General features: G+C 46.1%; 1 protein-coding gene across 2 annotated transcripts in view; it reads left to right on the forward strand.

Moving 5' to 3' along the window:
* Positions 1-12,950, forward strand: part of LDHA (lactate dehydrogenase A) — a 14,016-nt gene continuing 1,066 nt past the window's right edge. The window contains exons 1-7 of one of the 2 annotated variants that reach the window (XM_035120659.2): positions 1-101; positions 3,563-3,697; positions 4,652-4,769; positions 7,150-7,323; positions 9,528-9,701; positions 11,536-11,653; positions 12,662-12,785. In XM_035120659.2, coding sequence (XP_034976550.1) covers positions 3,572-3,697; positions 4,652-4,769; positions 7,150-7,323; positions 9,528-9,701; positions 11,536-11,653; positions 12,662-12,785 — 834 coding nt within the window. In that variant the 5' untranslated portion in view covers positions 1-101; positions 3,563-3,571. Of the gene's footprint in view, positions 102-1,917; positions 1,948-3,562; positions 3,698-4,651; positions 4,770-7,149; positions 7,324-9,527; positions 9,702-11,535; positions 11,654-12,661; positions 12,786-12,950 lie in introns of those variants that run through there. The other variant, XM_035120650.2, reaches the window with a different exon arrangement.

Here is a 12,950-nt window from a genome sequence, read left to right on the forward strand (position 1 = left end):
GATTCCTACTTAAGCGCCCGGCGCCTCCCCCCGCCTCGCGGTACTGCAGCGGCAATCGGAGGGCCCGGTCATTTCACGCACGCTTTGCTAGACTTACCCAGGTAAGGAAGCGCTCGTGGGAACGAGGCAGGCTGCTGGGCGAGGCGTGCAAAGCGCCCCACGCCACTTTTCTCCGCTTAGTTGCACCCTCGGGGTAAAGCAAGTCGTCCAAAGAGGACTTCCTTCTGCTGGATGGATGGAAGGAGATCCTACAAAGCGGATCTAAGAGACCGGGCGCACAAGGAAGTAGAGGCAGAGTCTGTAGGAAGGCGTCCCTTTAGGTTGGGGTAAGGCAACGTGGAGACTCGGGACGTTGTGGGACCACATCTCCCAGTATCCCGTGCTGTTGGCCTCGCCGGCTTGGGCTGATGCGAGAGTTGTACCCTCCAGCGGCGTCTGGAGGGCACCACGTTGGCTACCCGTGAGAAGGTGTGAGAGGAGGAAATTGGAATCTCCGCCTCCCCCCCCCCGTCCCGTTTGGGAAATGGTTTCGTAGGAAGTGCGCTGGGGCGGAGAAGCAGGCTGTTGTGGTCCTTTTTTTTTTGGCCCACTGGTTATGTAACGCGATGGGTGGAGGGAGGCGGCTGCAGAAAGGGATGCTCTCTGTACAGGTCAGAGTCCACTTTGAAGCGGAAAACGCCGAGCCCTGGACCCTGAATAAATTTGAGCTGTTTTAGGTATGGAATTTTTAAATGGATTTTCCAATGCTCCGAGGCTTTGGGTGTGTTGGGGTGAAGAGATGACTTGAGCTGGTGAGGAGAGCGGAGTTACTTTGCGAGGACCTGTGGACGCGTCCTATTTCCTTGCCGCCTCCGCCCTCGGTGCTGCAATATCCGCTACAGAGAGGAGGGAAAACGTGGTTTTCGAAAACCGCTGGGTCATCCATCGCCCTGCCGGGAGGAAATTAAAAAAAGGGGGGGAGAAGTCCGGGGAAGGTTGCGCTTTTTGGGCCACTGGAGCTTCTAGGTCGCTAGTCCATGGTGAGGTTTGCAGCTCAAGCGCAGCAGAGTTATTGCGCAGGCTGTCGCACCTTCTTGGCTCCTTTATTTCCTCCTGGGAGCAGGACTAGCACCGCCCTATCACCCTCCAGGCGGAGATCGGGGTTGTATTCAGTCTCTGACTCGCGTAGTTCTCATGCCTTTGAGCCGGGATTCCTGCTTGCCTTTGATCCCCGGCAACTAAATCAACCTGATTGCATTCGACTTGCACGGAGGAGGAGGAAGTGTGGAAGGTTCTTTCCATTCTCCGCCTGCATCGCCCTCCCCCCCCCCGTCCGAGTCCGACCATTGAATATCTTGCACCGGGAAAACTGGTCAGCACTGCCTCACACGGCCTGCTTTCCGGAAATTTAATTGGGAGGGGTATAAAGCGGTAGTTCATCTCGGCAGTAGCTGGATGCGATCGCGCTTGCAGTCGGTGATCCTCTTAGGAAGATAGTGCCTCTTATTGTAGGGATGGGAGGAAGGTAGATCTGGATCCGCTGATCTCTGACGGATCTGCGTTAGATCGCCGAGGGTTTCAGGCTGCCCTAACAAAACTGCTTCTCCCCACTTAAAATATACAGCATAGGTGTTTTTTTGCCGGGGGTGTGTGCTAAGCAGGAGAGGCGGGTAAGTCTGGGGACCCCTGGCCTACAGTAACTGATTCAATATATTCAGTAGGGACACTCAGTATTTCCACATTTGCAGTAGCATCGTTGCTGCAAAGAGCATAACTGAGCAGTGCTGCATATCAGGTGACACTGAAGTGATGCACCCAGGAGAGCTTAGACTTTTTGGTTTTTCTCCCTTGCAGTTGCTCTATGTGGGGCAGCTTTGAATGCAGGAATTGTCATACTTTTGGACTACAGATGTATGGCTGACTATCCCATGAGCTTTCGAAGCCCATCTTTTAATGACTGGTTCTGAGGTCTGTCATCCTAGCACTTTGCTGTCAGTGTTCCAGAATCATACATTCCATATTCTTCACTCAAACTCTGTCCACCAATATATCCCTTCAATGTGTCCTCCCTCCTCAGTCCTGCCGGGCATCTTTCCTCCTCTTTCCCCAGCCTTTTTCTCTTCACCAGCCTTCTCCCACCAAGCAGATGTGCCTTTATGCCACTACATTACACATGTTCTTGCACCATACTCTCTCCCCCAGTTTGGTTCACCAACTTTTAATTGAGATGGCAATTGCTTGTTGCTGATTTTGATTCAGAACTGCCTGACACTCTTAATTCCAAAGTTTTAACATGAAATGCCCCTTCATTCCAGCAACACTGACCACTAATCTGCTATATTGACCCCTTTATTTTCACTTCTGTGCTCTTGCGTTGGCAGGCATGCACACACACACAAACCACACTCCCATTGGTACTATCCAAGTTTTTTATTTTCCCAACTTGCCACTAGCTTCTAGCCCTAGACTCTGGCTCAACGTGATACCCAGAATCAACCTTTGGCCTTTTGAGGATTTCCATCTGCCATGCTGCCAGTTTTCAGTCCAAGCCTCATGGTCTCTTGTCCCCTACACCATTTCCAGAGTGGCCACAACATCAGGGTTTGGAACATCAGAGTATGGCATAATATTTTATGGTTTTTATATGCTGCCTAATATTTTATGGTTTTTATATGCTGTTCTCTCCCAAGACAGCTTTTAACATTAATCAAAACAAAACATACATCTTTAAGAAATAAAATAAAAGCTTTTTAAGATAAGCATATAGAACAAAGAGCAGAGTGTTTCACTACTTCCGAGTGAGTCAGTCAGTCGCATCTCTTAGTTCTCAATCACACCCTGAGTAGACTTTGTGCCTGAAAGCATACTGATCAAACTGACAAGATGTTTTGTTGCACAATGCCCTGAGCTTGCAAGATCCTTTGATAAGATACTGTATAGTTTAGTGTTGACTGTGTACATTAGAAGAGAATAAGAATAAGAGTTTGGATTTGATATCCTGCTTTATCACTACCCGAAGGAGTCTCAAAGCGGCTAACAATCTCCTTTCCCCTCCTCCCCCACAACAGACACCCTGTGAGGTGGGTGGGGCTGAGAGACTTCAAAGAAGTGTGACTAGCCCAAGGTCACCCAGCAGCTGCATGTGGAGGAGCAGAGACACGAACTCTAACCACTGCACCACACTAGCATTCCACGTCTTGAAAACCTCTGTCTCTCACCTGCAATGACCCTGCCAAATTTTCTAATGCATATTGGGGTGGGGCATGATACATATGTGCCAACAGTGGGTTGGATCCACATTAAAATTAGTCGGTTGAACTTGGATCCCATGTAAATCAATGGGCAATTTACTCATGACTTTGTTCCCATTCTGAAAACAGAAGAAAATTCTGCTAAAATTCAAATACTGCAATAACAATCAAGCAAAATCAAGGTTCTTACAAATTAGCAGAGTAAACTCTGTGGTGTGTGTATCTTAGTGATGGGATTCATACTTGAAATGGACTGTGTTAACTTATCATCACAGCACAATTCAACAAGTGATGAAAATGAGTTGATTGTATTCTTATGTTTCCTCCCACAGAACTACAAGATGTCTCTCAAGGAAAAACTGATTGAAAATGTTCACAAAGAGGAACATCCTCATGCCCACAACAAGATCACTGTGGTCGGGGTTGGTGCAGTTGGCATGGCTTGTGCCATAAGCATTTTGATGAAGGTAGGTAAATTCTGTGTTTCATGGGGCAAGATCTGTAGTCCTGCCTTTTTTGTTTAGCAATATTTTTAGCTGTTTATTTGCATTGCTGTATTTTGAGTTGTAGTTGTAGTTGTTGTTGTTCTTCTTAACTGAATTAAAAGTAAGTCCCTTGGTGTTACTTTGTAACAAAAGTTATGAACAAATACCCTGTTTCTCCTATTTTAAGACGTAGTCATAAAATAAGCCATAGCAGGATTTGTAAGCATTCAAGGAATATAAGCCATACCTCGAAAATAAGACATAGTGATAGGCACAGCAGCAATGCTGGCTGTGGTGTGGCAGGAGGAGGAGGAAAAATATAAGACATCCCCTGAAAATAAGCCTTAGTGTGTTTTTTTGAGGAAAAATAAATATAAGACGGTGTCTTATTTTCGGTGAAACACTGGTACAACAATGCTAAATTTGTGTATTGCTATGTCTATCTGTAAAAATAAAATGTTCTATAAAGCACAGGTACAGGTGTTTTCATAGACAGTCAAGTATGTTTCAATAAACTCAGTTTGTGAATACAAATTCTAACAGTACAGCCTATGCATGTCTATTCAGAAATAAGTCCATTGGCTTCAGTGGGACATACTCCAAGATCAGTGTATATATAAGATTGCACTGCACACCTCAGACCTCAGATCTGTTCAAAATATCAGCATTAGTTTACGGTAACCATGCACTGAATTCATTTTGACCCTCCAGACCAAACACTCCCAACAGCCATGTATGGTGGTTTATCGGGAGCTCTACAAAGCTCCCTAGTTTTGCTGCCTGGTGGGGACTGTTTATTTTTATTATTATCAAGGGCCTGGTGGGCTGCAATTTGTCTTGGTGTATGTCTGCTTGTGCAGGCCTTCCCAGAGCCACAAAATTCAGGTCTCTTAAAAAAGCCAGTGGGTTGATCTATCTGTTCTTGGCTTTTTGTAGGATTTGGCTGATGAACTTGCCCTCGTTGACGTCATGGAGGACAAGCTGAAGGGAGAGATGTTGGACCTTCAGCATGGCAGCCTCTTTCTCAGAACACCAAAAATTGTCTCTGGCAAAGGTTAGTATTTCCCTGTCCTCTATGTACAGGTCATCTATTTCAGATGCTACATAGAAAGGCAACATCCAGTAGTTTATCCGAGAGGGGAGCCTCTGGAAGTGGAGGTGACTTCTCTTGCCTTTGACATTCCACAACTTTGGTCTTGCCTATCTTTTAGTCTTGCCTGTCTTTAAAGAGTTTTCACTATGGCAATGATGACTTGAAGGCATCTGGTTTAACCAGCAGCTGACCTGCACAGATTTATACAGAAAGCATTGGAGGGTTGGTGTTGTGGATAAAGGATGTTTTGTGTGGTTTAAGTTGCATTACTTTGAAAAGCACCATGGTTTGATAAAGGTAGCAACGAGCATCAAACATACGATACCACGAGGACAGAAAAGGCTGTTTATATTAACCAGGAATTTGGTCATCACTGTTTCCTTCTGCTGGCTGAGGTGGCCTGCTCTTCTGTCCATTTCCCTCCCTACAAATGCTCACCCTTTGACAGATCTGTCTGGCAGAGCTTAGAACAAATACAAGGGAAGCCTGTTTTTGCTCCTTTTGGTACTATCAATAGGGGAGTGTTGAGAATGGATTGTGGGTGCAGTCCTAATATTCCTGGGAGGGTGTCTTGGGGCCATAAAATAGGTAAGGTCTACCCATCTGACACACCAGAGACTCAGAACCCCAACATTTGAGAGGTGTAGGTGGTTTTGGAGCATGCCTCCTCACCGCTGCAAATATCTCCTAAGCCCTAGCCCAACTGATACCAGAACTATAATGTTGGTAGGGCCCCAGAGGAGGGCCATGGAAGCAGCTAGGATGCAGAATTCTCCTGGCCCTGCAAAGTGGGCAGAAAAGTAGCCACACTCTTGAGCACTCTGTTACTTCCAATGTGAGTGAAAACATTAAAACAGGCACATTCAAAGCCGAAGAAGGATCATGAACCTGGCAGGGCTTTGGATAAAGTATCGATGAATTTACACTAGGTTTATTATATTTTTAGGTTTGAACATGTCAATGTTATCAGAGACAAGCAAGAAATGAATTTTGACAAATATGCTGATAACTAAAAAACAAACACACACACACACAACTGGGTGTCACCTTTTTGTTGAGTCCTCTCTCCTAGTCTAAAACAAAGTATTGCAAGATTCCAAGCCAGTTCTTGCGTGCTGTGGCCATACTGCCACTGCTTCCAGTAGTATGTGGGGTTGTTAGACTCAGCCAGGCTGGAATTGTTCAGATGTTTGTATGATAAATGAATAGCCTGATTCCTCTGGTAATGCTGGCTTGGGATCAATAAGGCTTCTCAAGGATGGCAGGGAACCTGGGGACTCTGGTGTAGGGTCTCTTGTCACACTGATGGTGGCATCTAGAACAGCATCTCTCAGATCAGGCCAGGAAGAGATGAGAGGTGTAGAATTAACTTCCCTTAGTCTTTTTATACTCTTTTAAAAAGTCACAATCTACAGAGAACAAAAAACCCCGAGAACAGGCTTTTCAGCCTTGGGAAGGTGTTTAATAGAGTAAGTTGGAACAACTGGCTGTAGTTCTAAGTGTAAGAGACCAGATACCAAATAAATTGAATCCTTGTCGATCAAAAGCACAAAGCAGAGGAGCTACGGTGTAGAGAAGTGTATTGTTGCTTTTGCTAAAACTGCTGCTCTAAAACTGGCAGACAAGAGCTCTTCTCTGCTTCCATTTTCCAACCGCAGTCCTTTCCTGACCACAATCCTTTGATAAAATTTTAAATAGCATTTAATGGCTCTGCAAAGGGCACTTTTCCCCTCCCCGGCTCCCAATAGTCGGAGAGCTTAGTCATGGTTTCCCCTTCCATTCTCTTTTCAGAGCAATACCATCTGAAAACAGTAGCTCCAGAAGGGGCCTGGGCTTTGCAGAAAAGTGGCTTGATTTTTTTGTCTTATGTTTCTAAACAGGGTCTAATTGAAAGCAAAATTACATACATATAAAACATTTAATCCTTTTTAAGGGAGAGAAGTAGCAGTAGAATTATGATAGCAGTAAGGGGTGTCTGAAGTCATAGCAGCTGCTCTTACATCCAGATGAGCAAAGGTGACTTAGTGGCAGCAGCTACTTTACTGTTAGTTTCCAAAACACTAAAAAAAAAAAAGTTTCTAGCCCCTAAGCTAACACTTGGAAGAGCACAGCCAGTTTATTAGAGAGCAATCATTAGGACTTCAGGTTCTCTGAGGCACAAATTCCCTTTATACAGCTCATAAATCTGCCAGTGACCAGCCCTCAAAGGTGTCCTTTTGCTCCTGTGGACCCAATTATTCCTCTCTTCCAGTCATGCTTTCTGCGTTCCATTTGTCTGGAATTGTAAAATGCATTGTGAAATGTATCTTGAACAAACAAATGTGTTTATTAATTTTTGCAGACTATGCTGTGACTGCACACTCCAAACTGGTCATCATCACTGCTGGAGCCCGCCAGCAAGAAGGCGAGTCTCGTCTTAACTTGGTTCAGCGCAACGTGAACATCTTCAAATTCATCATTCCCAGCATTGTCAAGTACAGCCCCGACTGCAAGCTGCTTGTTGTTTCAAATCCAGGTTGGTCATATCCTACTCTTAACTGCTTATGAACCACAATTCACCCTCCAGTCCTTTGAAAGGAGAAATTGCCTGCTTCTAAGAAGGAAATTGGGGGATCCTGAAGGCATTCCAAGTTTTCCCTTGGCCATGAAAAGGAAAAGTATCTATTCCACCAGGACATCATGGTTTAACACTTAAGTTTAGATTATGAAGTGTGACCTGCAACAAAATATTGCCCCATGGAGTGCTCCTGTTCAGGGTTCCATTCAGCAATCCCCTTTGCCAGAATACTCCATTCATTCTCTTACCTCTTTCCATGCCCCCACTCTATCTACTCTGCACCCAATCATCATTCCATGCCCACTAATGATGCTGTTTTTCATTGGGCTGTTACAGGTCACCACCGCCCCTTTCTAAAGATTTCATGGATTTATGGGTTCCATAAACTTTCTCATAACTCCTTTTTGGGTGCGGGTGGTGCTGTTTTAGCTATATAAGAATCTTATTTGAAGAATGATTTTGCTATCTAGTATCTATGATGACTGGAATGATGGTGGTGACAATCCTGTCTAGGGTCGCTACTGAAGTTTTCCCTACCTCTGGGTAAAACGGGGGAGAGAATCTGTTTCCAAGATAGAAGTGGAAGCATTCCTAAGGCTGTCTTCCCTTGTCTCATGGGAAATACAGCAGTACTTCCACGTTTGACTGTTATGGTGTAGTCTACAGGAAACGCCTAACTTTTCCCCATGTAAAACAAGGTGCTGTGCCTAGTACAGGGGTCCCCAGACTTACCGGCGTTTGGGCCGGTTCCCACCGCGCCGATCGCGCGGCGGGCAGGAGGATGGGGGAGCGCGCGCCTGTGCAGGCCGGCGGGCGGGGGAGTGCGCGCCCGTGCGCATGCGCACGGGCACTCACTGGCGTGGTGGCGCGCTTCCAGGGTGGAAAAAGCGCCGAGAATCCGTTGTGCGCATGCGTATGGGCCTCCCCCGACCCGGAAGTGCACCAGAAATGGCCCCGACCCGGAAGTGCTTCCAGGGTGGAAAAAGCGCCGAAAATCCGTTGTGCGCATGCGTATGGGCCTCCCCCGACCCGGAAGTGCACCAGAAATGGCCCCGACCTGGAAGTGCACCAGAAACGACCCCCGCCGCCACCGCCCGCTCTTACGGCGCGCGGTGCGGCAGCGCTCTTCCGGGTCGGGAAAAAAGCGCTGAAAATCCGTTGTGCGCATGCGTATGGGCCTCTCCCGACCCGGAAGTGCACCAGAAATGGCCTCTTCCGGGTCGGGAGAGGCCCATACGCATGCGCACAACGGATTTTCAGCGCTTTTTTCCTGACCCGGAAGAGCGCTGCCGCACCGCGCGCCGTAAGAGCGGGCGGTGGTGGCGGGCGGCGGGGGTCGTCGCGGGCCGGATTGGCAGGCCAATTGGGCCGCATCCGGCCCCCGGGCCGTAGTCTGGGGACCCCTGGCCTAGTACATAGCTAATAGCTCATTTACACCATATTACTCTCTGTGCCAACCCACTTGCACACTCTTCTCTGATGTGTTTACACAGTGGCTGCATTCAGATGCCCTGGTAATCATGGTGGATGGACCATAGCCCAGTGTTGGAGCGTGTGTCCCTAACATAGGAAAGTCGAAGGTTCAAACCCTGACATCTCCAGATAGAACCAATAAAGATTCCTTGGCAATGCCAAGCTGGATGGACCATGGCCCCAACTCTGCAAGGCAGCTCTTAGAGCTTTGGTTGCTCTGCTGGATAAGAGCTTGGGGAGGTGTTGGGATACTTGCAAGATGCTATGTCCTGCCTGCATGCCCTGGTCCCAAGTGAGATATCTCTCCTTGGGTCCTCTGTAAGACATAGATAATTCTGGAATCGTGCTGTTAACTCACAGGGTACATCTACTAGGCAAGTCAGAACCATAGTACAAATCACTCTTGCCCAAGGACCTCATATTAAAATGAGAGGATTGTAAAGAAACACCTCAACCATGGGCATGGAATTGGCCATTCCTAATGTTTCGCCTGCCCTTCAACTGCTGCCTGGAGCAAGGATGGTTTGGGCGTTTCATCATCAAGATAGCCTTGTGCAGAATTGGAGATGAAATTAAACAGTCTCTCTCTTTGTGAAGGATTGCAGGTTCCCAGTGCTCTTGAAGCTCTTCTGTCTTCAATAGTGCATGTGACAATCACTTTCTAATCAGGTGACTTTGCTTGTTGACAGTGGATATTCTGACTTATGTGGCCTGGAAGATCAGCGGCTTCCCTAAGCACCGTGTGATCGGAAGCGGTTGCAATCTGGATTCTGCCCGTTTCCGGCACCTGATGGGCGAGAGGCTGGGCATCCACCCTCTCAGCTGCCATGGCTGGATTGTTGGAGAGCACGGAGACTCCAGTGGTAAGCATGGAAACTTCCTCTTCAAACAGAGCCCTTTTCCTGGCAGATTGGTGAAAACATGAAGTCTGCCCTAGTAGCTAGTGTAGAGAAGATAATCCATCCCAGACCATGAAAGCCTTTGACATGTAATCCATTTGCTACCCAGCTCATAGGAAACAGACTATTTTGACTTCATGTTCTTGGAAGATGGGGAGTGGGACTGGAAAATACTGATGGTAACTGTACCTGGTGAAAAGGAGAGTAGCAGAGCATTTCCCAGATCTACCTCTTGAACGTAGAATCATAGAGTTAGAAGGAAACTTTGAATTAATTTAGGCTAGTCCCCTGCTTAATGCTGGATCCTCCAATGCAGGGTGCATGTGCAGCATCCCTGATGGACCATCCATTATCTACTTAAACGCCTGCAATGAAGGAGAGCCCACCACCTCCGGAGGCAGTGTTCCATTGCTGAATAATTCTTCTCGTTAGGAAGCATCTCCTAACACTGGGTTAGGTAACATGGTGTTCTCCGGACGTTGCTGAACTACAGCTCTTATCACCCCATATCATTGACAATGATGGGAAGTTGGAATCCATCAAATACTCTGGAGGGAGCATTACATTGGCTACCTCTGTTCTAGTATTTAGCCAAAACCTGCTTTTTCTGCACGTTCCACCTCTTGCGATGCCCTCCAGAGCAATGAAGAAACAAGTCGGCTTCACTCTCTTTCCATGTGACACCTTTTTAGAAATTTGAAGACTGCTATAGAATCGTTGACCACATCAGACTTGGGTGCTGGGCAAACCCACAGAGAGGTTCCCATACTCTTCCCTCTGTATGGAAGTTAGGAATATAATCTAGCTGTCCCTACTGCATGAAGTAACACTAGATGGTCTATATTTGACTTAAGCAGTTCTGTTTCAAAAGGTCAGCTTTGTAATCCAAGTAGGCCAAACCCTACCAGGCTAAATTCTACCCTTTACTCCTAACTGGGGAGTTCAGATTAAATCCTTTTCATGTCAGAGACCCTTGCATGTGGGTGTTCAGTAAAGCAGTTACAAGTTTGTCTTGGCCTCTGTCATCCCATATTTGGGAGTTGTGTGATCTCATACAGCCCTGCACCAATACTGCCACTAGAATTCTGCTTTGATGCATAAACTCAGATTCTACTCTACTACTCCTCTATCCCGTCTTGCAGCAGTGAATATAAGCACAATCCCCTCTCCCCTCCCGAGTGCACTGTTCTGGGGTTTCTCTCCCTCTCGTGACACCCCAAGCCAAGTGGTGGTGAGGTAGAAGGGAAAGCCACAGTGCGCTAGCACAAGTCCTTGCCCGAGCTTCCATTAGCAAGATTCATTAATTGAATCTGGCCTTCAGCTTTGTACTTTGCTGCTTGCTTGCCTTAGGTGAGCAGCTGCTGCTGCCACTCTCATCCTTGAATGACAGATTATATGCAGTACATGGTTGCCGAGCCCTGTGTGTGTGGTCACAGCACTTTTGCAGTCTTTCTTCTGCCCCAAGGGCTCTGGGCCATTTTAGGAAGATGCGTGTGCATTGCCACAGTAGGATGAAAACCCACCCTTTTCCCTGGGTTTGAGTTAAAGGGGGCAGGTCAGTGGCTAATGCAATATGGATGAACACAAGGACCCATCTCCACTGCTTGTTAGCCAAAGTTTAAGGGGAAGGAAGGTATGTGTGTGCAGCAAGATTCTTAGTAATTATAAAACTGTACTTGGTACATCATGCTACATTAACTGCCCAGCTCAGATCTGTGTGAAACACTTGTGAATTTTGCTTTCTGTGGGGTTGAAAAACATTCTAGATTGCTCAGAAAATCTCCTGCATTTTATTCAGTGCCTGTCTGGAGTGGCGTGAATGTTGCTGGCGTCTCTTTGAAAACTTTGCATCCAGACATGGGGTCTGATGGTGACAAGGAGAACTGGAAAGAAGTCCACAAGCATGTGGTAGAAAGGTAATCTTTATCTCGTCTCGGTGTGAGAGAGGAAATGGGGTTCCACTGAGCTTCCAGAAATTGCTTCTTTCTCATTTTCAAGGATGCCATAGCACTGTTCAACAAGGTCCCCTGACCCTTAATGAAGCATTTTTGCCCCATGACATGCAACTTTGGACCAAACCCCTTTGTTTTCCCACAATATAATCTCCAGTTGTCTAGTTTTTTTTAAAAAAATATTGATTTAGAGTGCTTTTTTACGGTGCCATATTACTGAAGGGTGGTTTTCCAATGTTGGAAACCACAGTTCAGTTAATTTCCCTTTGTTGATAGATACTATATAGTAATCACTATATTCTGCACTGTGGAATTTGAATGTGTTTTGAAAGCGAAATAAAGTAAATTGTGCATACTTTTCACATTCCTGCAGGATTGATCCATTTACAAACTGCCCTGGTTCACATAACATGCTAGGTAATTGTTAACGTTAATGTTTAACTATCATTAAATGTGAATTAGCAGCTTGTTAGTGTAGGCGTTCAAAAATCCAGATTGCTTCTCCCTTATTCTTGCTTGCGCTACATGCAACAACCACATGCTGTGGCTTGTTGTGCCATATCTGAACCCTGGTTTGCATCTTTCCAAACAAACCATTGCCTAACTTTGTTTGAACAACGTGAGAAGCCAAGGCTGGTAGCTTGTCTCCTCGCCCCCACCCCCAAATGGTGTGGCCAGGGAGACGGAACAAAGCAAGGACTTTGAGCATGCTGCTCATTTGTATTTAATGTTTAAATATTAACTATGGCTTGACAAAATGTGCAAGCAAAGCCACTCCATGCAGGCACCAGCATCTCTACAGGGGAAGACTAGTAGCTGGCTTGTAAAAATAATAATTTAATAGATAATAAGTAGCCTCAGATGGACTTCACTTGAAGTATAGATGGGCAGCTATGCTGTTGCTTAATAGACATGATTCTTTTTTTAAAAAAAATTGCTGAAAGATTCAATTCTTTTAATGTTCTCCCGCAGTGCTTATGAGGTTATCAAGCTGAAGGGATACACATCTTGGGCAATTGGTCTTTCTGTGGCTGATCTAGCTGAAACTCTCATGAAGAACTTAAGGAGAGTGCATCCGGTTTCTACAATGGTGAAGGTAAAACATGCTCTTGTGTCAAATGCAAATGTGGTTTCTTATTATTACTGTGCTGTATGCATAGTCAAGCTAACAGAGGCAGTAGCTGCCAAAGCAAGTAAATGAGTTTGCTTTAAATAAGGAACAGAAAATTGCAGAAGCCTTTCCTCATGCGGACAAAAAGCT

This window comes from Zootoca vivipara, chromosome 1, assembly GCF_963506605.1.
Source record: "Zootoca vivipara chromosome 1, rZooViv1.1, whole genome shotgun sequence".
Lineage (NCBI taxonomy): Eukaryota > Metazoa > Chordata > Lepidosauria > Squamata > Lacertidae > Zootoca > Zootoca vivipara.